The 24351-nt window shown below is 46.0% G+C and overlaps 3 protein-coding genes across 11 annotated transcripts in view; 2 read left to right on the forward strand and 1 right to left on the reverse strand.

Moving 5' to 3' along the window:
- The window catches only part of tp53bp1 (tumor protein p53 binding protein, 1), a 42862-nt gene extending 30952 nt beyond the window's left edge, over positions 1 to 11910 (forward strand). For 6 of the 7 annotated variants that reach the window (XM_047364173.1, XM_047364178.1, XM_047364179.1 and 3 more), the window contains 8 exons: positions 1826 to 2223; positions 2319 to 2510; positions 2731 to 2910; positions 8551 to 8736; positions 8899 to 8996; positions 11111 to 11307; positions 11379 to 11515; positions 11593 to 11910. In XM_047364173.1, the coding sequence (XP_047220129.1) occupies positions 1826 to 2223; positions 2319 to 2510; positions 2731 to 2910; positions 8551 to 8736; positions 8899 to 8996; positions 11111 to 11307; positions 11379 to 11515; positions 11593 to 11795 (1591 nt within the window). In that variant the 3' untranslated portion in view covers positions 11796 to 11910. The remainder of the gene's footprint in view (positions 1 to 1825; positions 2224 to 2318; positions 2511 to 2730; positions 2911 to 8550; positions 8737 to 8898; positions 8997 to 11110; positions 11308 to 11378; positions 11516 to 11592) is intronic. The other variant, XM_047364175.1, reaches the window with a different exon arrangement.
- An 892-nt stretch (positions 11911 to 12802) lies between these two features.
- tubgcp4 (tubulin, gamma complex associated protein 4) lies at positions 12803 to 18980 on the reverse strand. The gene is made up of 17 exons (XM_047364184.1): positions 18844 to 18980; positions 16951 to 17079; positions 16627 to 16749; positions 16499 to 16552; positions 16353 to 16409; positions 15979 to 16058; positions 15503 to 15704; positions 15255 to 15420; positions 15042 to 15166; positions 14914 to 14964; positions 14727 to 14832; positions 14507 to 14614; positions 13761 to 13905; positions 13480 to 13657; positions 13194 to 13328; positions 13011 to 13130; positions 12803 to 12946 (listed from the first exon to the last, which is right to left on the reverse strand). Exons 1-17 carry the CDS (start codon positions 18919 to 18921, stop codon positions 12803 to 12805), a joined length of 2001 nt encoding a protein of 666 aa, XP_047220140.1. The 5' UTR covers positions 18922 to 18980.
- Positions 18949 to 24092, forward strand: LOC124867634 (CDKN2A interacting protein). Of its 3 annotated transcripts, none has more exons than XM_047364182.1 (4): positions 18949 to 19082; positions 19701 to 19947; positions 21635 to 21759; positions 22588 to 24092. In XM_047364182.1, the coding sequence occupies exons 1-4, from the start codon at positions 19037 to 19039 to the stop codon at positions 23175 to 23177; spliced, it is 1008 nt and encodes a 335-aa protein (XP_047220138.1). In that variant the 5' UTR covers positions 18949 to 19036; the 3' UTR covers positions 23178 to 24092. The 3 variants fall into 3 exon arrangements, with proteins under 3 accessions (XP_047220138.1, XP_047220136.1, XP_047220139.1); XM_047364180.1 differs by lacking the exon at positions 18949 to 19082 and adding an exon at positions 19089 to 19487 and having other exon boundaries at positions 19658 to 19947; XM_047364183.1 differs by lacking the exon at positions 18949 to 19082 and adding an exon at positions 19089 to 19487.
- Positions 24093 to 24351: the final 259 nt, after the last annotated feature.

Below are 24351 nucleotides of genomic sequence, written 5' to 3' on the forward strand. Positions count from 1 at the left end.
AAGCTCAGGGTAACTGAAGCTCAGGGTAACTGAAGCTCAGGTTAACTAAAGCTCAGTGTAACTAAAGCTCAGGTTAACTAAAGCTCAGGTTAACTGAAGCTCAGGTTAACTGAAGCTCAGGTTAACTAAAGCTCAGGTTAACTAAAGCTCAGGTTAACTGAAGCTCAGGGTAACTGAAGCTCAGGTTAACTAAAGCTCAGTGTAACTAAAGCTCAGGTTAACTGAAGCTCAGGTTAACTAAAGCTCAGGGTAACTGAAGCTCAGGTTAACTGAAGCTCAGGTTAACTGAAGCTCAGGTTAACTAAAGCTCAGGGTAACTGAAGCTCAGGGTAACTGAAGCTCAGGTTAACTAAAGCTCAGGGTAACTAAAGCTCAGGTTAACTGAAGCTCAGGTTAACTAAAGCTCAGGTTAACTGAAGCTCAGGCTAACTGAAGCTCAGGCTAACTGAAGCTCAGGGTAACTGAAGCTCAGGGTAACTGAAGCTCAGGGTAACTGAAGCTCAGGGTAACTGAAGCTCAGGGTAACTGAAGCTCAGGGTAACTGAAGCTCAGGTTAACTAAAGCTCAGGGTAACTGAAGCTCAGGGTAACTGAAGCTCAGGTTAACTAAAGCTCAGGGTAACTGAAGCTCAGGGTAACTGAAGCTCAGGTTAACTAAAGCTCAGGGTAACTAAAGCTCAGGTTAACTGAAGCTCAGGTTAACTAAAGCTCAGGTTAACTGAAGCTCAGGTTAACTAAAGCTCAGGGTAACTGAAGCTCAGGGTAACTGAAGCTCAGGTTAACTAAAGCTCAGTGTAACTAAAGCTCAGGTTAACTAAAGCTCAGGTTAACTGAAGCTCAGGTTAACTGAAGCTCAGGTTAACTGAAGCTCAGGTTAACTGAAGCTCAGGTTAACTGAAGCTCAGGTTAACTGAAGCTCAGGTTAACTGAAGCTCAGGTTAACTGAAGCTCAGGGTAACTGAAGCTCAGGTTAACTAAAGCTCAGGGTAACTAAAGTTCAGGTTAACTAAAGCTCAGGTTAACTAAAGCTCAGGGTAACTAAAGCTCTGGTTAACTGAAGCTCAGGTTAACTAAAGCTCAGGTTAACTGAAGCTCAGGCTAACTGAAGCTCAGGCTAACTGAAGCTCAGGGTAACTGAAGCTCAGGGTAACTGAAGCTCAGGGTAACTGAAGCTCAGGGTAACTGAAGCTCAGGGTAACTGAAGCTCAGGTTAACTAAAGCTCAGGGTAACTGAAGCTCAGGGTAACTGAAGCTCAGGGTAACTGAAGCTCAGGGTAACTGAAGCTCAGGTTAACTGAAGCTCAGGTTAACTGAAGCTCAGGTTAACTGAAGCTCAGGTTAACTGAAGCTCAGGTTAACTGAAGCTCAGGGTAACTGAAGCTCAGGTTAACTAAAGCTCAGGTTAACTGAAGCTCAGGTTAACTGAAGCTCAGGTTAACTGAAGCTCAGGGTAACTGAAGCTCAGGGTAACTGAAGCTCAGGGTAACTAAAGCTCAGGGTAACTAAAGTTCAGGGTAACTAAAGCTCAGGGTAACTAAAGGTCAGGGTAACTAAAGCTCAGGCTAACTGAAGCTCAGGGTAACTGAAGCTCAGGGTAACTAAAGCTCAGGGTAACTAAAGCTCAGGGTAACTAAAGGTCAGGGTAACTAAAGCTCAGGGTAACTAAAGGTCAGGGTAACTAAAGCTCAGGGTAACTAAAGCTCAGGGTAACTAAAGCTCAGGGTAACTAAAGGTCAGGGTAACTAAAGCTCAGGGTAACTAAAGCTCAGGGTAACTATGGACAGAAAAGGTGTACAGTTGTTTGAGAAGACATCTGTTTCTTAAAGGGGTGTTGGTGTCGGCCCGCTGCAGAGGCTCGGCGCTCACACCCAGACACACTCCTCCTCGGAGGACGAGCCCTACACCTGCATGCTGCCTCCACGCCTCCCCATCAGCCCCGCGGACCCGGAGCACTCCGGCCGCTTGACCTCCCTGAGATCGTCGCCGGAGGAGCCGTTCTCTGCCGGGAGCAGCTTCGTCGGCCTGCGCGTGGTCGCCAAGTGGTCGTCCAACGGCTACTTCTACTCGGGACGCATTACGAAAAACGCCGGCGACGGCAGGTTCAGGCTCCGCTTTGATGACGGCTACGAATGCGAGGTGGCGGGGAAGGACATCCTGCTGTGTGATCCCATCCCACTGGAGACGGAAGTCACGGCTCTGCTGGAAGACGAGTACTTCAGTATAGGTGAGGAAGACGAGGAGGTGCTGTGAAAGCTTTCTGAAGGATGTTGTATTTTTAGCGTGACGCTCTTCATCATCGTGTTGCTTTGTTGTCTGCAGGGGTTGTAAAGGGCCATAAAACTGAGGGCCAGGAGCTGTTCTACAGCGTGGAGAAGGACGGTCAGAGGCAGTGGCACAACCGGACGGCAGTCATCCTGTCTCTGGAGCAGGGAAACAAGCTGAGGGAGCAGCACAGCCTCGGACCCTATGAGCCCACTACCCCCTTGACCAAAGCCTCCGACATCAGCCTGGGTAAGAAACTGTGTTTAGAGAGAACCTTTTATCGAGGTGGTTGTTCTCCAGCTGAACTGTGCCACTAAGTGGTGCTCAGTATGGTGCGTTCTCAGATCAGGGCCGATCAAGGTTCAAATGGGCCCATATCAGTCACCAGCTGGTTTCACAGGGCATCTGCACCCATAGGTGTTCTGACACTCAGTTAGATCTTCTCTAAATAACTTGTTATGATCCTCAGATAACTTGGTGGAGGGGAAGAGAAGGCGCAGAGGAACCCCTGGGGGGGCCAACACACCCAACCGCAGCTCCTCCAGCAGTCCTCGGACCCCCGGCCCCTCTGGAAAGAGGAAACTGATGCCGTCTGAGGAGACCAGGGTGCCCTCTAAGAGGGGACGCAGAGGGGGAGGAGCCAGAGCTGGTATGGGGATCCGCCCACCTGGACCATAGAGGAATCTAAATGTGGGGGGGGGGGGGGGGGGGTTAAGGGGCATTAAGGTCAGCTGTATGAACTTTTACATTTTAAAGAGAGAAAAAGATTTTAACATAAATTACCTCACTTTGTAAGTTGATTTTTAAACAGTTTAAGAAAAATCTTAAAAAAATACTTTTAGGATTTATTTTAATGGGGGGGGGGGGTTTAAAAGCATTGATTGTTTGTGTGTGAAATCTGTTCTGTGTGAGTGGAACTGAGACATTCGGACCCGCTCATGGCCCGTGTGTCCATCCTCCTCGGCTGCTGTTTGACGGCTGCTGCTGAGACTGACCCGGTAATAAATCACATGCTGTGGATCTGTGGTGTTGGTGTTGGTGCACAGGTGGAGGGACGATCAGTGATTCACCTGGTGGGTTAGCTTGGATAGTTATGGTTTAGGATCTGCTCGGGAATTAGGAGATGTTAGGAAGTTCTGGTTTCAGGGTTCCTACACTCGCCTTCTGGAAAAGTCTACATTTTATTTAGATGTTTTAGATCTGTTCATCCATCCATCTGTTCATCCATCCATCTGTTCATCCATCCATCTGTTCATCCATCCATCCCTTCATCCATCCATCTGTTCATCCATCCATCCCTTCATCCATCCATCTGTTCATCCATCCATCCCTTCATCCATCCATCTGTTCATCCATCCCTTCATCCATCCATCCCTTCATCCATCCCTTCATCCATCCATCCATCCCTTCATCCATCCATCCATCCCTTCATCCATCCACCCCTTCATCCATTCATCCATCCATCTGTTCATCCCTTCATCCATCCATCCCTTCATCCATCCATCTATCCCTTCATCCATCCACCCCTTCATCCATCCATCTATCCCTTCATCCATCCATCTGTTCATCCATCCATCCCTTCATCCATCCATCTGTTCATCCCTTCATCCATCCATCCCTTCATCCATCCACCCCTTCATCCATTCATCCCTTCATCCATCCATCTGTTCATCCCTTCATCCATCCATCCCTTCATCCATCCCTTCATCCATCCATCCATCCCTTCATCCATCCACCCCTTCATCCATCCCTTCATCCATCCATCTATCCCTTCATCCATCCACCCCTTCATCCATCCATCCCTTCATCCATCCATCTATCCCTTCATCCATCCATCTGTTCATCCATCCATCCCTTCATCCATCCATCTGTTCATCCATCCATCCCTTCATCCATCCATCTGTTCATCCATCCATCTGTTCATCCCTTCATCCATCCATCCCTTCATCCATCCATCCATCCCTTCATCCATCCACCCCTTCATCCATTCATCCCTTCATCCATCCATTCCTTCATCCATCCCTTCATCCATCCATCCATCCATCCCTTCATCCATCCACCCCTTCATCCATTCATCCCTTCATCCATCCATCTGTTCATCCCTTCATCCATCCATCCCTTCATCCATCCCTTCATCCATCCATCCATCCCTTCATCCATCCATCCCTTCATCCATCCATCTATCCCTTCATCCATCCACCCCTTCATCCATCCATCTGTTCATCCATCCATCCATCCCTTCATCCATCCATCTGTTCATCCATCCATCCCTTCATCCATCCATCTGTTCATCCATCCATCCCTTCATCCATCCATCTGTTCATCCCTTCATCCATTCATTCCTTCATCCATCCATCTGTTCATCCATCCTTCCATCCCTTCATCCATCCATCCCTTCATCCATCCATCCCTTCATCCATCCATCTGTTCATCCCTTCATCCATCCATCCCTTCATCCATCCCTTCATCCATCCATCCATCCCTTCATCCATCCACCCCTTCATCCATTCATCCCTTCATCCATCCATCTGTTCATCCCTTCATCCATCCATCCCTTCATCCATCCCTTCATCCATCCATCCATCCCTTCATCCATCCACCCCTTCATCCATCCCTTCATCCATTCATCTATCCCTTCATCCATCCACCCCTTCATCCATCCATCTGTTCATCCATCCCTTCATCCATCCATCTGTTCATCCATCCATCCCTTCATCCATCCATCTGTTCATCCCTTCATCCATCCATCCCTTCATCCATCCTTCATCCCTTCATCCATCCTTCCATCCCTTCATCCATCCATCCCTTCATCCATCCATCCATCCCTTCATCCATCCTTCCATCCCTTCATCCATTCATCCCTTCATCCATCCTTCCATCCCTTCATCCCTTCATCCATCCTTCCATCCCTTCATCCATCCATCCCTTCATCCATTCATTCCTTCATCCCTTCATCCATCCTTCCATCCATCCATCCCTTCATCCATCCATCCATCCCTTCATCCATCCCTTCATCCATCCATCCCTTCATCCATTCATTCCTTCATCCCTTCATCCATCCTTCCATCCCTTCATCCATCCATCCCTTCATCCATCCTTCCATCCCTTCATCCATCCATCCCTTCATCCCTTCATCCATCCTTCCATCCCTTCATCCATCCATCCCTTCATCCATTCATTCCTTCATCCCTTCATCCATCCTTCCATCCCTTCATCCATCCTTCCATCCCTTCATCCATCCATCCCTTCATCCATCCATCCATCCCTTCATCCATCCTTCCATCCCTTCATCCATCCATCCCTTCATCCATTCATTCCTTCATCCCTTCATCCATCCTTCCATCCCTTCATCCATCCATCCCTTCATCCATCCATCCATCCCTTCATCCATCCTTCCATCCCTTCATCCATTCATCCCTTCATCCATCCTTCCATCCCTTCATCCCTTCATCCATCCTTCCATCCCTTCATCCATCCATCCCTTCATCCATTCATTCCTTCATCCCTTCATCCATCCCTTCATCCATTCATTCCTTCATCCCTTCATCCATCCTTCCATCCCTTCATCCATCCATCCCTTCATCCATCCATCCATCCCTTCATCCATCCTTCCATCCCTTCATCCATTCATCCCTTCATCCATCCTTCCATCCCTTCATCCATTCATCCATCCATCCATCCCTTCATCCATTCATTCCTTCATCCATCCTTCCATCCCTTCATCCATCCATCCCTTCATCCATCCATCCATCCCTTCATCCATCCTTCCATCCCTTCATCCATCCATCCCTTCATCCATTCATTCCTTCATCCCTTCATCCATCCTTCCATCCCTTCATCCATCCATCCCTTCATCCATCCATCCATCCCTTCATCCATCCTTCCATCCCTTCATCCATCCATCCCTTCATCCATCCATCCATTCATCCATCCTTCCATCCCTTCATTCATCCATCCTTCCATCCCTTCATCCATCCATCCCTTCATCCATTCATTCCTTCATCCCTTCATCCATCCTTCCATCCCTTCATCCATCCATCCCTTCATCCATACATCCCTTCATCCATCCATCCATCCCTTCATCCATCCTTCCATCCCTTCATCCATCCATCCCTTCATCCATTCATTCCTTCATCCATCCTTCCATCCCTTCATCCATCCATTCCTTCATCCATCCATCCATCCCTTCATCCATCCTTCCATCCCTTCATCCATTCATCCCTTCATCCCTTCATCCATCCTTCCATCCCTTCATCCATCCATCCCTTCATCCATTCATTCCTTCATCCCTTCATCCATCCTTCCATCCCTTCATCCATCCATCCCTTCATCCATCCATCCATCCCTTCATCCATCCTTCCATCCCTTCATCCATTCATCCCTTCATCCATCCTTCCATCCCTTCATCCCTTCATCCATCCATCCCTTCATCCATTCATTCCTTCATCCCTTCATCCATCCCTTCATCCATTCATTCCTTCATCCCTTCATCCATCCTTCCATCCCTTCATCCATCCATCCCTTCATCCATCCATCCATCCCTTCATCCATCCTTCCATCCCTTCATCCATTCATCCCTTCATCCATCCTTCCATCCCTTCATCCATTCATCCCTTCATCCATCCATCCATCCCTTCATCCATTCATTCCTTCATCCATCCTTCCATCCCTTCATCCATCCATCCCTTCATCCATCCATCCATCCCTTCATCCATCCTTCCATCCCTTCATCCATCCATCCCTTCATCCATTCATTCCTTCATCCCTTCATCCATCCTTCCATCCCTTCATCCATCCTTCCATCCCTTCATCCATCCATCCATCCCTTCATCCATCCTTCCATCCCTTCATCCATCCATCCCTTCATCCATCCATCCATTCATCCATCCTTCCATCCCTTCATTCATCCATCCTTCCATCCCTTCATCCATCCATCCCTTCATCCATTCATTCCTTCATCCCTTCATCCATCCTTCCATCCCTTCATCCATCCATCCCTTCATCCATACATCCCTTCATCCATCCATCCATCCCTTCATCCATCCTTCCATCCCTTCATCCATCCATCCCTTCATCCATTCATTCCTTCATCCATCCTTCCATCCCTTCATCCATCCATTCCTTCATCCATCCATCCATCCCTTCATCCATCCTTCCATCCCTTCATCCATTCATCCCTTCATCCATCCTTCCATCCCTTCATCCATTCATCCCTTCATCCCTTCATCCATCCTTCCATCCCTTCATCCATCCATCCCTTCATCCATTCATTCCTTCATCCCTTCATCCATCCTTCCATCCCTTCATCCATCCATCCCTTCATCCATCCATCCATCCCTTCATCCATCCTTCCATCCCTTCATCCATCCATCCCTTCATCCATTCATTCCTTCATCCCTTCATCCATCCATCCCTTCATCCATCCATCCATCCCTTCATCCATCCTTCCATCCCTTCATCCATCCATCCCTTCATCCATTCATTCATCCCTTCATCCATCCTTCCATCCCTTCATCCATCCATCCCTTCATCCATCCATCCATCCCTTCATCCATCCTTCCATCCCTTCATCCATCCATCCATCCCTTCATCCATCCATCCCTTCATCCATTCATTCCTTCATCCCTTCATCCATCCTTCCATCCCTTCATCCATCCATCCCTTCATCCATCCTTCCATCCCTTCATCCATCCATCCCTTCATCCATTCATTCATCCCTTCATCCATCCTTCCATCCCTTCATCCATCCATCCCTTCATCCATCCATCCATCCCTTCATCCATCCTTCCATCCCTTCATCCATCCATCCATCCCTTCATCCATCCATCCCTTCATCCATTCATTCCTTCATCCCTTCATCCATCCTTCCATCCCTTCATCCATCCATCCCTTCATCCATCCATCCATCCCTTCATCCATCCTTCCATCCCTTCATCCATCCATCCCTTCATCCATTCATTCCTTCATCCCTTCATCCATCCTTCCATCCCTTCATCCATCCATCCCTTCATCCATCCATCCATCCCTTCATCCATCCATCCCTTCATCCATCCATCCATCCCTTCATCCATCCTTCCATCCCTTCATCCATTCATCTGTCCATCCAGAATTTTCTGTTTTCATGTTAAAAATGAGCTAAAATGGACCTGAGATCTGAAGTCTGGAATGTAAACATGGAAAGGAACCCTGGGTTTGGCTGAACCTGTTTTCAATATGATTTTAAAATGAAAGGTCAACCCTCTTTTCTTTCATCTTCTCTGTAATATGAAAACTGTGTTTCTGTCCCCAGGTCAGCGGGTCGGAATCTGCAACACCTCCGGCAGTGGCACGGATCTCCCGGGACGATCCTGTGACGTTGCGGAGACCCACGGCCCGCTGCCTCAGAACACGTCTCTGTTTATGGGCTTCGCCTTCATGCTGACGGCGTCGTCAGAGGTCGACCGGATAACCAACAAGCTCACCAGTGATGATGAGGGTGAGCCAGAACCTACGTTCTGTACTTACCAAACCTCAAATGACACCTTAGAGGTTTCTTGATAAAACTTAAAAAAACTGGAATTTTACTGGATGTTTTCATCTGCTTTGAACCTGCAGATTGTTTCATTAATGTCTGACTGATGAAGATTTATTTTACCAGCAGATTACGTTCAGACGGGTCCGTACAACAAACCGTACACAGAGGCCCAGCTGCAGGCCGGTGGAGGCTTCATCCTGCCGGACTTCAACGAGGAGCAGGTATGGACCCACAGAAAACCAACCCAACAACAACAATGTTGCATCTGAGTGAAGATGTCCTCCTCCTTTGTGTTAGGCTAGTGCAGCTGACATTGAGAAGATATTCTTTAAAGGTCAACCAGGCAGCTTCACATTAATGCCAAGCAACAAAAAATGCTAATTTATAAAAAAAACATAAATATAGTCTGCTTCGATCAGAGTTCTCCAGTGGGTTGGAGGGAGAAGTTGCCAAGAAGACCGGGAAAGGGTGACTTGTCCTCTTCAGGTTGGAGGGGAGTTCCTGCCTCAAGTGGAGGAGTTTAAGTATCTCGGGGTCTTGTTCACGAGTGAGGGAAGAATGGAGCGGGAGATCGACAGACGGATCGGTGCGGCTGCCACAGTAATGGGGGCGCTGTGCCGGTCCGTTGTGGTGAAGAGAGAGCTGAGCCGAAAAGCAAAGCTCTCAATTTACCGGTCAGTCTACGTTCCTACCCTCACCTATGGACATGAACTTTGGGTCATGACCGAAAGAACGAGATCCTGGATACAAGCGGCTGAAATGATCTTCCTCCGTAGGGTGGCCGGGCACTCCCTTAGAGATAGGGTGAGGAGCTCGGAGCTGCTGCTCCTCCACATCGAGAGGAGCCAGTTGAGGTGGCTCGGACATCTATACCGGATGCCTCCTGGACGCCTTCCTCTGGAGGTGTTCCAGGCACGTCCCACCAGGAGGAGGCCCAGGGGACGGCACGCTGGAGGGACTATGTCTCTCGGCTGGCCTGGGAACGCCTTGGGCTCCCCCTGGAGGAGCTGGAGGAGGTGTCTGGAGAGAGGGACGTCTGGGTGTCTCTGCTGAGTCTGCTGCCCCCGCGACCCGGATAAAGAGGAAGACGACGAGCATGAGAACATTAGATCAATTAGATCAGTTACTGGGTTAACTAAGGGATTATAACCAAGCTATTAAACATTAAATGCACCAAATGAAGCAACAAGCTTCTCTGCTCTCAGTGAACTCATCCATTGTAGAACAAAACACATGAAAATATCTGGATGCATCAAATGAAAAATGAAGCAGTTTAACCTCCACAGAATGACTTGTTTTGGACCTGCTGCTGCATTTATCACCGGCGTTTATTGAGCGATCTGCCTATGGTTCTTGGAGCTCCTCCGGGCTTTGAAACAACCGGACCGGACCGGAGCAGATACGGTGTAAATCCAGGGTTACAGTAAATATGGCTCTGAGTGAAACAACCGGAGGTGAAGCTGAGCAGCAGCAGCAACATAAGAGATGATTTAAGATCTGAAGACACCACCTGGTGTCATTTTTTAACTTTATATCAGAATATTTAGAGAAACATTCATTTAAACATATTGTTTGCACCTGTAATTTATCCTATTTTACTAATAATAATAATCATTTTGAATTATTAACAAAAACTGCCGATATCTAAATGTACTTTTGCAACCAGGAAGTGTTCTTACCTGCTGAGCCTGGATCTGTTTAGCAACAGCAGCAACAACCTTTTCTTTGGAGATCTTTTCCCATCAGATGCTCTGAACAGCGAGGCTTTAGACTCTGCTTCAAAGTCCTCCTTCATCTGCAGATATCTGACCTCTGACATCATTTCTCTGGTGAAATCAGAGGTTTCTTGTTCGAAGCAGTTTGCTGAGAAGTCCTCCGATCACACCTGGCTGTGCTTGGTGGGACCAGCCCATCTGTTCCTCCTCAGTTTTCCAGCTCTGATCTTCTTTCCTTCAGGAAAGTAGACTAACGGCTGCTGTCGTAGTGTTGCTGCCACCACCAGCAATGCACCGTTTCGCCATATTAATGCTGTTTTTAACGCAACTTGGCTTCTACCTGAACAGTTTATTACTGAGGCTCACACAGTGAATGACCCGAGACTTCCCCTTAGACGTCATTATGGGGCGACTCTGGACTTGCAAAATTTAACATCCAAATTTTGTGTCACAGTTGTCTTTTATCACGTCTTTAATCCTAATATGTCAATCACAGCCCAATTCCTTCAATATAAAGATGTTTTCTTTCAGTTTCTGCATTTGTTGGAAAAGCGTTTTTGGCAGCAAAATGATGTCCTGCAGAGACCCGTTTCTTATCCTGTCGTTTCCTTCATCTTCAGTGTAAGGCGGCGTATCAGAGCCTGCTCATCGCAGACCAGCACTGCCGTACAAAGAAGTACCTGCTGTGTTTAGCCAGCGGGGTTCCATGCGTGTCCCATATTTGGGTTCGAGACTGCTGCAAAGAGAACAAGCTGCTGAACTACAGAAACTACCTGCTGCCAGCCGGAGTGGGCCCGGATGATGCCATAGTGGAGTGGTGAGATGCAGCAGCATCGTCCTGCATTAAATCAGCTGCTTCAGTTTTACCTAATTCTATGATGTTTTTAGGCATCCCCGCTCCAGCCCGTTTGAAGCCCTCCGTGTCCTCCTGGTGTCCCAGAAACCGGACGAGCTGTGGGTCCAGCTCGCGACAATGGGCGGAGCCTCCTCCGTGCGGCAGCTCCAGGCAAACCCAGAAAGCTCCGGTACAAGACCCACATCCTGAAGTTATCCCTAAAATCTCACGGTAAACTTTGCTGACAGTTGGTTTTCCTTCCTGCAGAGGTTCCAGCCGGGAAGTACGACGTAGTCGTGACGGACCATACCTGTCCGCCCGCCGTAGAGAAAAGTGTGACCTCACAGGAAGTGCCGATCGTGTCTCCTGAGTGGCTCATCCAGAGTGTGATCTGTGGGGAGCATCTTGGTTTTAACAGCAGGCCTCAGTATTGCCACGACTACTCCTCCTCCTCTTCATCCTCTTCCTAATCTGACCCCACAAGTCCATAAGGCCTTCAACCAAGCTCAGTGTTCTGTTGCATGCCTCTTGTGTACATAAACTGTGTTTTTATGGGACAATAAATTGTGACATGTTTCATTTTAACTGGTATGGTTTTATTTTTACATCATTTACATTTTACTCATGAGAATTTGTCTAATATAAGGTCAGAGTTACACAGCAAAAGTTTAAGCTCAGTGGATTCACTTGACATGTTTTAGTTCTAAATATGTACATTCTGGATGAAAACTGATTAAACAGACGGTTTAAAAACAAGCTCCCTGCATGTTTTAGTTGTTTCCCTGCTGAACACACCTGGATGGAGGAGGGGAACATCTAAAACCTCCTGCATGCTCTGAAGATGTTCCTGCTGCATCTCTGCTGATTCAGAAACCTAGATGATCCCCTCAAAACTGCCTTCAACCTCCAAAATGAAATATAAGCTCAAATATGCATTCATTTCGAACTAAATGAAACGAGCAGAAAAGCAGCTTTTTGCACTAGTGTTCAAGGTGACTCTTTCTGGCCTCCTTGCCATCACCCTAATCTCTTAACTCCTTCTAAAGAGAAACATTAATGTTACTTCCAATCAGAGGCTTGTGCAGCTCATCTTCACTGCTGATGTGTAACACTCCCTGCACTTTAGCCCATAAAATATATCGAGATGCAAACATTTCTCTTAGAAAATCTGTTCAGTTTGACTGAAAGTTCTTCCAATCTTGCAGCTGAAATATGTTTTATATTAAAATTTAGCCTAAACAGCTGCTTTAACTTTGTGAAAAGTTGAAAGTCAGAAGAAATGAATCCAGAGGAGTTTTGGATTGAGATTATTTTTTGGTGAGTTGATCTTCTCTTCACCCGGAGGTGTTTGAGTGTCTGAAGATGCTTTCAGCAGACCTGCAGCAGTGTTTTGGTCCACCTCTTAAACCCTGAAAAGAAGAATTTTATCAGATAAACTGAAGCAAGTTTGGACCATCCTGTAAGACACAGTTGGGTCCTACCCGCCCAAAGTTCCTCCAGCTTGTGTGTAGTACTTGTTGTAGTCCAGCCGCAGCAGCAGCTGCGCCAGGTCGGAGTTGATCTGATGGTTCCTCACGCTGGACAGGATTTTGAAGAGCAGAGACGACTGGCGCCGGAACCCCTGAAATCTCAGAGTTACTTCCATGAATCTGATCTGGTAACAGTAGCTAAAGAGCAGGTTTTACCTTCACCAGCAGGTCGAGCTGCTGAGCCGTTCCTCTTTCGTCCAGCGAAGCCACGCTCTGGCCTACCAGAGAGCAGAAGCTCTGACACAGCTCCAGGATCTCGTTCAGGCAGTGGAACACCTGCAGACAGACTGTGTTATAAACAGAAAGGACAAGTTTCAGGAGCTGAGTCAGGAGCTCTACCGGCTTCAGGAGGATGAAGGACTGGGCCAGCAGGTTGCTGAGGAAATGGTCGTGGGCCAGGCGGATGCTCTCGAAGTCTCGGGTGGAGTTGATCTGCTGAAGCAGCTGAGAGAACTGAGACTCCAGGACATCCACCTGGAGACAAAAAGGAACATTTTGGTCCAGTACCTGACTGGTTTTCATGATTTCAGAGCTGAATATTCCACAAACATATTAAGCACAACACTGTTAGCCAACAGATAATATCATATTTGCACCAGCAGAACGCTGTAAAGCAACGTCTGACCTGTAAGTAGTACTGCAGGTTGTCGATTAAGAACACCATGTGGTTACGGAGCCTCCACTTCACTGCGTCTGATTGGCTGGACTTCAGGTGCTTTCTCTGCATCTGCAGAGCCCAGCAGTGCTGCAGCTGCGACTGAACCCGCCGCACACTGAGCAGGTACCTGAACACCACGTTGTACCTGACCACCACAAGAGGAGGGACAGACAGGAGGTGAAGATGATCACTGTGCATGATAGATGTAAACACAGACAAGCAGCTTCATGAGGCCAACTGATACGCACTTCTCCAGGACAGCAGGAGTGAAGAGGATGTGCAGCGGCCACTGAACTTTGTAGGCGAGGCCCAGAGCCGCCCAGCCCGTGGGAGGAGCTTCACGAGGAGACGTGTCCTGAGGGGGAGTGGCTCCGTCTCTGGGGCCCGATGCGTCTGAAACACGTGGAATAAATAAGCATCATCATCTGATGTTTAACATGAACCGAGCAACCATGCAAAGTGATGCTCCTCACTGAGGAGCACAAAACATGTCTGCCTTCCACCTGGATAAACTAGAAGCATTACCCTGAGTATGGGCAGCAATACATAATGCAGCCTGTAGTCTCCCACACCTCCCAGGGTACTCACTGGTTTCCCTCCATGTTCCTAGAAAAGCACCCTGAAAGTATCCTGTAAGTTCTGTAAGATGTACATTGTTTGGTTCTGGAAAGGCACCTTCTAATGTTCTGAAAGTACCCTTTAAGTTCCAAGATGGCAGACTGTTTAATGTATTTGTACCAAGACAACATCTAATCCTATCGTCACACAAGGGGAAAGGTCTCCCTCAAATAGGTTTCTTCATGGCACTTCTGTAGGTTCTGGTATCAGTCACTACATATCGGGTTAAAGTACATACACTCTCAGACCAGTATTTAAAACAGATCAACTTTTAAATCACCAGATTGCACTTGCTACCTCATCACTGAACACAACCCAGCAGATGTTTCTCCTCCGATCTGCAGAGTAAGATTTTAAACTGAAGGTATGAGCAGACCTTTGCTGTCTTTGCCCTGGTAGTCGACGGTGAGGTGCAGGAGGGGCAGGAGGTTGTCGTCATCCAGAAGAACCTTGTGAGCCGCCTGCTGGAAGGCCACGTTAACGTCTGAAGGCAGAAACACGTGAGAACGGGAAAACAATTAGAAAAAGGAGAAAAATAAATGAAAAAGACAGACAGAACGAAAGCAGACGTCAGCAGATCTCTCAGATAGATTTACCGTGCTCAGTGACCGCTGTCGGAGGCGCCTTCAGCATGTGTTGAGCGAGGTCGATAAAAACCTGATAGAGTTCCCCACGACCCAACAAGTAGAAGTCCTTAATGATCTGGAAGAGACTCCAAAACGTCAGTTCAGCTCCGTTTCTCTAAAAATGTCTGTTCCAGAAACAAACACGATGATCACAAACCTTGAGCTGTTCAAGCAGATCCGCCTCCTCCACCATCAGCGTCCACAGATGCTGCACAGCAGTGAGATGTTATCTGGACCAGCTCACAGTGAGGAAGTTACTGAGTTATTTCAAACATCTGAACTGACCTCTGCCACCGTGCTCCGGATCCCATCGATTACATTTTCAAAGTCCACCAAACTGAACAGAGGTTGCTGTTTGAGTCTGTGCAGCTCAGCAGCAAACGCGTCCTCCTGGTGTTTCAATATGGAGCCTGAAACAAAACAGCCCAGGCTGGATTCAGTGATCACAATAAGGAGGTGCTGTCACAACGCCTCGTGCACAGATCTGCGGGTCAGTACCGGCTCTGGACGGGCTGTGGTTGTGGTTTTCAAACATCTGAACGGACTCCCCAACAAAGAGGATCTTCTCGGCCACTCGGATGGGTATGTAAGATGGCAGCATCTCTGTTCGCAGGGAGAACTGCTGAAGAGATGGAGCCAGCATGTTCTCCTCTTCAATCAGCCTCTGTTCAACAGCCAAGATGAACACATTTAAGACTGATCTCACAAACACACTCTGATATCTGCTGCCGTCTTCTGGATCTCACCAGGTCCTGTAACTCTCTGAGCTGCTTTCCGCTCAGACCTCCCAGGCCCAGGTCTTCCTCCTCCTCGTCCTGGTTGGCAGCAGCACCACCTGCACTCGGACCCTGCTTCACGAAGAACTCCTCGCTCTGGTCCAGCAGCAGCCCGTGCAGCATCCACGCCGCCAGCTGCTTGTACATGACGCCGTGACACACCGCCAGAATCCTTCAGGATGCATGAAGAAAAACAAACAGAGCCAAAAAGGAGGGTTTATTCTGTAGTTCAGAGTTATACTGAAAGAAAAACCTTACAAATCGGATTCAGTCTAAGCTAGCTCTCTGTGCCAAGTTCGTGACAACACCAAAAACAAGAATTCTTTTCTAGAACGCTGAAATGAATCTATTAGCTGTAAAAAGGACAGGGAACAATATGTTTTTTCTACTGAAAATGTCAAAGAATTTAAAAGATTGCTCTAAAACTCAGACTAAGGCAGACTTACTTCTCCAAGGCCACGCGGACGGGAGGAAGCCCCCCGCAGCTGTGCTTGTACACCGTCTCCAGGATCTGACAGCCGTGGATCTAAACAGACAAATTTAATGAAGAAACGTTCAATCTTTCATAACTGAGAGGCATCATCTGATGGCGAAAACAGATTGTGACTGATAATAGTGTTAAAAGTAAGTTTCTGAAAAGGCTGAATAGTACAGATGTAGGGAGTCTGGACTGGAGCTGATCAATATATTGAATCACCATCCTCATCACAGTGTTACTGTGTGAAATATCCCAATCTAAAAGCACTGCTTGGTGAAAAATATGTTTTACATCATGTTCCAGAACATTTCCTCAATAAACTCCTCAGGAAACACTGCTTACCTTCTGGGATTTTATGGTCTCCACCACCACGATAACAGAGGGAAACAGCAGCTGGAACTTCATCAAACAAGTACAGTTTTAGACAAACTGAGATGTCTGAAATCAAAAGTTCTAGGTTTAATCTCATAGTTTGTTCCCTGAGTTACCTGATCGAGCTTGTAAGTCACATGGGATATCGTCAGATGTGGATCTCCAAGAAACTGAAACATACACACAAGGAAAATGAGCCTCGCGTTGCGTGCTTAGCTAGCCGATGGCGGTATGATGACTTTACTTCCTGTTCCAGGTCCAGCAGGGCCTGTCGGTACGGCTGCAGCATGGAGTCCAGTCCGGTGCAAAATGCTCGCAGGTAAACTCCATGAAGACCCGTCTGGTTTGGCTGGTTTGTGTGATGTTCCTAAAACACCACGTGCAAACTCATGCTTCATAATTATGAATTCAATAAAAGTTGAAACAATTCAAGCTTACGATTAATTAGAACAGTGTCTAATTTGTTTGGCAGATTACATTATGAGGTCAAATAAGAATCCAGCTAGACTGATGCAGATCTTCATTTTTCATTCATTTGGAATCAATGTTCTGTAACATCGAGACTCACTTGTTGATGAACGTGGCCGGTGTGCTGCTCTATGAACTCTGTAAAACGAATGTAATCGGAGCCCAGTTTGCACAGCCGGTTCAGGACACTGGTCTCACTGGGGTGAAGGAAGGGAAGGTCCTGGGAAACCTATGAGTAAAATCAGATAATTGACGTCCAACTAAGAACAAAAGTTGAGCTTTCCTAACAAATTCACCCTCATCTTAACAAGGATCCCTGATGCACTGTGGCAAAAATACAGGAAGACTTTAAAAAGACTGAAAATCTCTTACAAACAGCTGCTGTGTAGCTGTACTGTGTAGAGCTACTAACCCTAACCCTAACCCACCGGTGGGAAATACTATTTAATCGGTAAATGATAAGGAATTTTAGCAATATTCAGCAACTGAGTTACCTGATCAACTCAGGAGCAACCATTTCCTTTTATGAAGAGATAAAAATAGATGCAATCATTGAAAAAAAATCAAAGACATGCAGAAACAAAATGAAAAAACTAAATCAACCAGAAGATAACCAGCCACTAATTACTAAAGCATTGAACAGCTGACTCTTCAGTGTGTGTTAAGAAAATCTCAAGGCTCAAAGACATCAGCAATGGCTTTATAAAGGCAACTGTTGCTGCCCATCAATCTGGGAAGGGTTATGTGGTCATTTAAAGTCCTTCATCCTGCAGAAAGAAATGCTTGTCACACGTGGAAAAACATTTAGGACAACAACTAATCTTACCAGGAGTGGACATCCCAGGAAAGTCAGACCATGCAAAGCTCAGAGAAAAGAAAAGAATGAGTTTCATCTCAGAATCTACTGTTTCATGTAAAACATGAAAGTAAACAAGACTCACATGTATGAGAAAGACCGAACAAGCGTGGCTCAACTGGAAGACTTAAAGGAGAAAGCATCTCTTTTCTCTAATATAGCATGACTTAGTTTTGCAAAGTTGCATCTGAATGAAGCTCAAAATATCAGGATGAACATCTTTGGGACAGATGAGACCAAAGTGTAGATGTTTGGTTGTAATCCATGGCCCTACGTAAAGAGAAAACTAATTAACTGACCTAAATCATCACAGAATCTTTATGGCAGTTTGCTGGCTAGTTTTCATTCCTACAATGTCGTTGTACCCCCAGAACAATGACAATAAATACTTTTCTATTCTATTATACAGTGATTCCATGGTCATCAAAGTAGGTACTTTTGGCAGTGTGACCAGGTGCCATGTTCTAGTGGAAATTAGAAAGCCTTGACCTTTATCTACCTAATGAAACAGAGGCACCTTCACACAAGGACTGAGACATTTACTCCCCATGTTCTGGATACGACTGTATGGCAGCTCTTGAAGCTCTGACTTCAGCTGTAGTCCATGCTTTGAGAATGTCCCTGCAGACTTTTTAATGGGCTTAGCTTCACAATCCTTTTCAAGGCTGCAGTTGCTTGTATCTCTTATCAACCATTTTTCCTTCCACTCAACTTTCCGTTAAGATGCTTGTTGTAGGACTTTCTCTCCAGACAGCTTCTTTGGAAATAACCTTTTGTGGCTTTACTTCTTGTTGGAGATCGTGGATGACTGCCTGCTAGACAACTGTCAGGTCAGCAGTCTTCAACCATGATTGTGTCGGTCAAAACGTCTCATTCATGCATTAAGTTTTATTTTTCATCGGTTTCATGTAATATTCAAAGTTTGGGTTTTCGTTAGATGAAAGCCACGATAATCACTCTGTGAGATGATTCTATTTATGAGTCTCACTTTTTAAATTCAATTACTGAAATAACTTAATGTTTAGTTAAACATTTAGAGAACCAGAATGTCTCCTGGGTAATATAAATGAGATCGGTGTGAATTAAGGGTTTTATAGACCAGCTAGCTAGCAAGCCCCCAGTTGACACCAGTTTTACCTGCAAACCTGCCCGTTTGTTCCATGTGAAGATGGTCCCAGTATATCCGCTTAGCGCCAGTAAAAGCTCATGAATCATGTTTAATTCCAGTGATTAAAACCGATAAAACAGAGCAGAGTCTTATTTTTCATTGACGAACTAAAACAAACCGCCATCAGACCGAAGACAACCGGAAACCGTCACCGCCGGATGAATGCTAGCACTTCCGCGGTTACTATGGTTACAAACAGTAGCCGAAGGTTAGCTAACGTCATTTGTGTCTGTTTTAAAAATGAAACGCCTCAAAATCCGATTGGATGATTTAAATGTATGTAGGGCTCTTTTAAAATACCAGAAGTGCTTTTTTAATGTGCGAATGGCAACCGGTAGTTTACGTTAGAAGTTTGGGAAATGTAGTTTTTCTGCTGAGTAGCAACTCTTACGTCACAGTTCGACCACGTAGCTAGCTAGCAGCATTTCGCAACAGAAACAGCGCAGAATGTGAGAGTTTCTTTTAATTAAAACGAGGAGATATTGACTCTAAAACAGTTACGGCCTTATTGTTTATCGTACATAAGATGAAGGAGACGTTGTAGTTCTTAGTGGGTCTTCTGGTTTAGTTCATGTTTCTCGACTTGTCGCTTGGTTCAACTTATCGTCAGCAGGTGAGAGCCACTTTGTCATGTGGAAACATTTGTTACTATTCAGTGAAATCATCCAATCAGGCTAGACAGCAGAACCTGAGCTATTCAACACCTTAAATGATCCTACATGTTTTTTCGGCTTTGTTAATGCTACTGTCAGTCAGTCTAACTTGGGCGCTGCTATGATTCAGAACGGAAGTTTGGGGAATCACTGTTCCTGTCACTGTCCATCAGGGATGGCGGGGGAGAGATGTGGAGATGACGTCTCAGATTACCTGAGCCAGAACCCGCAGCTGGCCCAGTGGATCGAGTCGTTCCGGGGCTACTGTGAGAGCAACAAGCAGTGGTCTGCTAGGAGGAAGTTCCTCCTGAGGAACATGGAGGCTTTCTCCACAGTGAAGCCGGGGATGTCCAGCAGCAGTTTGGACAGGCTGTTGTCTCTGTCCATGGTCTGGGCCAACCATGTCTTCCTCGGGTGCAGGTAGGGCACACTGTGCATGCTTTACACAGTAAAGGTTGGTCTATGCAGACACCTTAAATATAAATATGAAAAATCTCACTCAAACATGGGACAGAATTAATCAAATTCAAAAATACTTTATTAATCCCAAAGGGAAATTAAATGTTGTAGCATGTTGCATCTGTGCTTGTGTGAGTTTTCTCTGGGTTTAAAGATGTGTTTTAGGTTCAATGGAGACTGTGTGTCCCTGTGTTGGCCTTTTTTAGAGAAAATGACTTGTCCACAGATTTCCACACAGTTTGGAACAGTCTGGAATTTGATGTTTCAGGCAGCAAAAGTATGCAAAACATACTGGATTATTAGGGAAAACATAAATCCAGACTTTCTTTTTCTGCATCACCATGTCCCATCACTCTTTGTGCACTTCAGCATCTTGGCCACTAAAAATTTACCTCAAGTTTGGGCTTCAAGAGCACTAAAAGTCTGTCCCACAGGAAGAATATCAGATTGGGATGCAGAATATGCATTCATGGCAATTTCAATATAATGTCCTCCCAGATTTTGCATTTTAGCAGTTCTTTGGGATTGCAATATTGCACGCTGCAATTGGATAAATTGTGCAACAGTATACTAAGACTGTCATCACAATATCATATACCTGGGAATGGAGCGTTACGTATAAAATGTTTCTCGGACACATCGGTGCTGTGTGATGCTTTAGAAGTTGTTTACTTCTAACCTAACTGCTTTTAAAGTTACCAAATGTTGGCTGACATCCAATGATTTGCTTTTTCTCGGTGCATTTCAGTGTTGGTGGTCCGATATGTTTTTATGGAGAAACTAATTGTGTTGCGGACAGATCCACTCTGGTCGTGTTGGGTTCTTACTGTACTGCACCGCCCAGCCATACATTACACCTTCAAGCCAGGAAGCCAATTCACAACTAAACAATAATCCCACAGTGGGCTGTGACAACCTCTCCGGGTGTCACATCCAGTGCCACCTCGGGTGTATCAGATTGAAAAGGTGTCTAAATGTTTTAAGTGTTTTGTGAAAGAGGGAAGTTTGTTCGGGGATAATGTCACACAGGACAGATTGGAAGCCTATATTTGTGGCTGTTGAATTTAAGCGTCAGATATTCCCACTCTGCCTGCCAGCTATACTGTCAGCCAGCTGTAGTTTCAAATGTGACCCAGGTGATGGTGCTCAGGATGTTGAAGGTCACCGAGAGCATTGGAAGGAGTTCAGGGACAGCTGATTTATCACAACTGATTCAATATTTGACAATAATTGTTATTCTTGCATGACTTCCTAATATTCTGCCGCTCAGTCTGGTACAGAGCATACAGGAACCCAGCATGTACTCCAACAGAAAATGGATGGCTGGGAACAAGCTTTATTATGTGGGAATGGGCTGTTAAATTCCCAGTAACACTCTTTGTTTTAGGTACTATTTTAATCAATGTGGAAACTTCTGTTTGAACTCTATCATCATTAAATGAAATATAATGTTTTTTACCAGAAAGTCTGACTGACAAAGAAACTGATGTATAAATCAGCCACAAAAAATATAACTTGTAAGTTTTACACTCTGAAAGGGAAACTTATCTTCATACATACAACAGAAACCATGCTGTCCCTGCTTCTCCAGGGTCTAACTTGACTGCATGTCAAACCTTTGATGACCTTGTTCTCCTCATCATCTCAGTTATCCGCAGGCTGTCATGGACAAGATCAAGGAGATGGGCGAGGGGATAGCAGTCCAGGATCCTCCTGTTCACAAAACGACAAAAGATGGAATCATGGCCAAAGGAAAGCGGAGCGCCACAGATGGTGATGCACAGCATGTTTTCTTTTTTGGTTGGAGTCTACGGTGTAGTTAAGGCTTTGTTTAGTTTCATGCTTTAACTTACAATTTTTAAAGAGAGGTCTGTGTTTGGATGGACCAGAGTAGGAAGGGTTCACAGCAGTCTAGACCCCCGGTTAAAAGACGCATGAAAGCCTTAAAATAAATCCAGCTTTCATCGCAGTGAGGACACTATTCAATTAGATTACTGTTGCTCATGTGTTGCAAACATTTTTCACATTTACACTCATTACAACTACAAACCTCAGTGTATTTTGTTGAGATTTTATCTGATGGACCAACCTACAGTTTCGGTCTCTTCTGAACAGGTCACCTTCTTCCACATGTTGGCTGGGTTCCTACATGTCTTGCAGCAAACAGGAAGGCTCATGACTTTCTTTCATCGAGGGCTTTTTTTTGCCTCTGGTACATATAGGCCAGGTTTGCTGGAAGTTAAAAGTTGGATTTTTCTACATTTTCAGTGTGAGATTGTGGTTCTGCTGTATTTTCTGCTCCAGAACAGGGGAATTTTCCACACGTGTTCAGGAGAATGCCAACAATAGTGGAGGGTGCCGTATATTTATAGTACCTGTCCCTATAAGTGTTTAAATTGTACCAGCTACACGTCCGCAGTGTGTCTACATGCTTGAAGATATGAATAGATGAGAGGTTTTCTGTTTGTCTCCCAGCAGTCTGCGGCTTGTTAAACCTAAACTATGCAGCAGGGTTTCACCATAATTACCACAGGCTCAGCTCTTAGTGTCTCATTAATCGCTGCTTCTTCTACATCCACAATGATCTGTCCTCGTTCACAGAGGGAGATGCCGACGGCTGTGTGAAGCGAGCCAAAGCTACGCCTAATGAGCTCGAAAGTCGGCCTGCCGGGAGGACCGCCACGTGGACCGTGACTCAAAAAGCCGGGCCGCCTCCTCAGGCTCCAGCAGAGCACCAGCCCTTCTTCAACCGCCTCTACAAGGCCGTGGCATGGAAGCTGGTGTCGGCGGGGGGCTTCGGCCCCAACCTGGACCACTTTGAAATCCTGCGGAGCTGCGTGGAGTCGTGCAAACAGACCCTGACGTGTGTGTTTGTGCCGCTGAAGGACATCACGGGCCTCCCCGCGGCCCGCACACAGAAGGACGGTCACGTGTGTGAAATCCGCTGTCAGACAGTCTACATGGGCACAGGGTACGGGCGGGATGAGTCCGCCGCCAAGGCCATGGCTTCTAAAGAAGCTCTGAAAGTCTTTCAGGGACGAAAAGTGACAGTCAAGATCTGCAGGCGGCGGTACAAAGGAAGGGACGTGGAGGACCTGATGCTCCTGGACGAACAGCCTCGGAGTCAGGGCTTCCCCCCCGCACTCAGCTGCCCGTTTCTAGACGAGCAGCTAGGTGTCGGCTCTTCGTAGAGAACATGGAGAACTGTCGAGACCAGATTGTTAGTTACCCGACCGCCTTGTTTAAACCTGCTTTGCTTTGGTTTCAGAGCAAAGAGTAAAACATGTTTGTAGGAAAGCTGCCCTAAATGTACAAAAATGGCTTCATAACTCATTAGTTTCACTTTGTTAGACTTTAATGAACATCAACAAGCAGACTGAAAGTCCATGTGAAAACCGCCCAGAACCAGGCCCAGTAAATTGCCATGTTTATTTAGTTCTGCTCAGCTCAGTTATTTCCTCCTGTCAGAAGCAGCACAGACCTATTCATTTATAACAGACTGCTGTGTTTCTAGAGTCTAACTGATGATTCACAGGCTTACCTTGTTTAGTACAAATAAAACTGTCACTTTAACTTTAGTTTCTAAACAGTTTCAGCTTTTTTAGTGGTTGACGTGACAGAAAACATCAAAACGGTGCATTAATGTCGGTTTTATAAGTTAGAATTGAGAGATGCTCAGATTTCCTTTCTAATGGTTAACAGGTTGTTGCACCGTTTTCCTTCCCTTGTCATCTGCACTTTAATTATTTTCCATCAGGGGTGGACTTCTCTGAAGTTCTCTGGCGCCACTAAACTTGATTTTCTTTTTGTTTTATTAAAAAACAAAAGTTAAAGGTTCAGACATTTGTGTTCAAATGATTAGAATGATGACGTGAGGGTCTCCAGTTATTTCAGATTCTCCAAAATCTAAAAGACTTCGGCGGCGACCTGCCGAGGTGTAAGGATGTTGGAGTTTGTACGGGAAAGATTCCTCAGAGGGTGAAGTTTGGTTTCCAGTCTGGTTTGATGCTGACAGAGTTTTCTTTAAGGAATATTTCTGATGTTAGTGTGTGTTAACACCTGTGCTCCTGTTTCTATATATTTTTAAATAAAATTTAACCAAGAAAGATGAGTGGTTCTAGCTTTTCTAAGATGCTTTGGAGCGACACGTATGTTTGTATTAAAAAGAGAAAAACGCTGCTCTGCCCACTCCATAAAGGCCACCTGAGCAGTGGATCTCTGCAGCTCCTCCAGAGATACCGTAAGCCTCTTGGCTGCTTCCCTGATTAATGCGTTCCTGTCAGTCTAGGTGGACGTCCGTGTCATGGTAGGTCTGCAGGTGATCCGTCCTCTCTCGGTGTCCAGATGATGGATTGAACAGAACTC

Source organism: Girardinichthys multiradiatus, chromosome 4 (assembly GCF_021462225.1).
Source record: "Girardinichthys multiradiatus isolate DD_20200921_A chromosome 4, DD_fGirMul_XY1, whole genome shotgun sequence".
Taxonomy (NCBI): Eukaryota; Metazoa; Chordata; class Actinopteri; order Cyprinodontiformes; family Goodeidae; genus Girardinichthys; species Girardinichthys multiradiatus.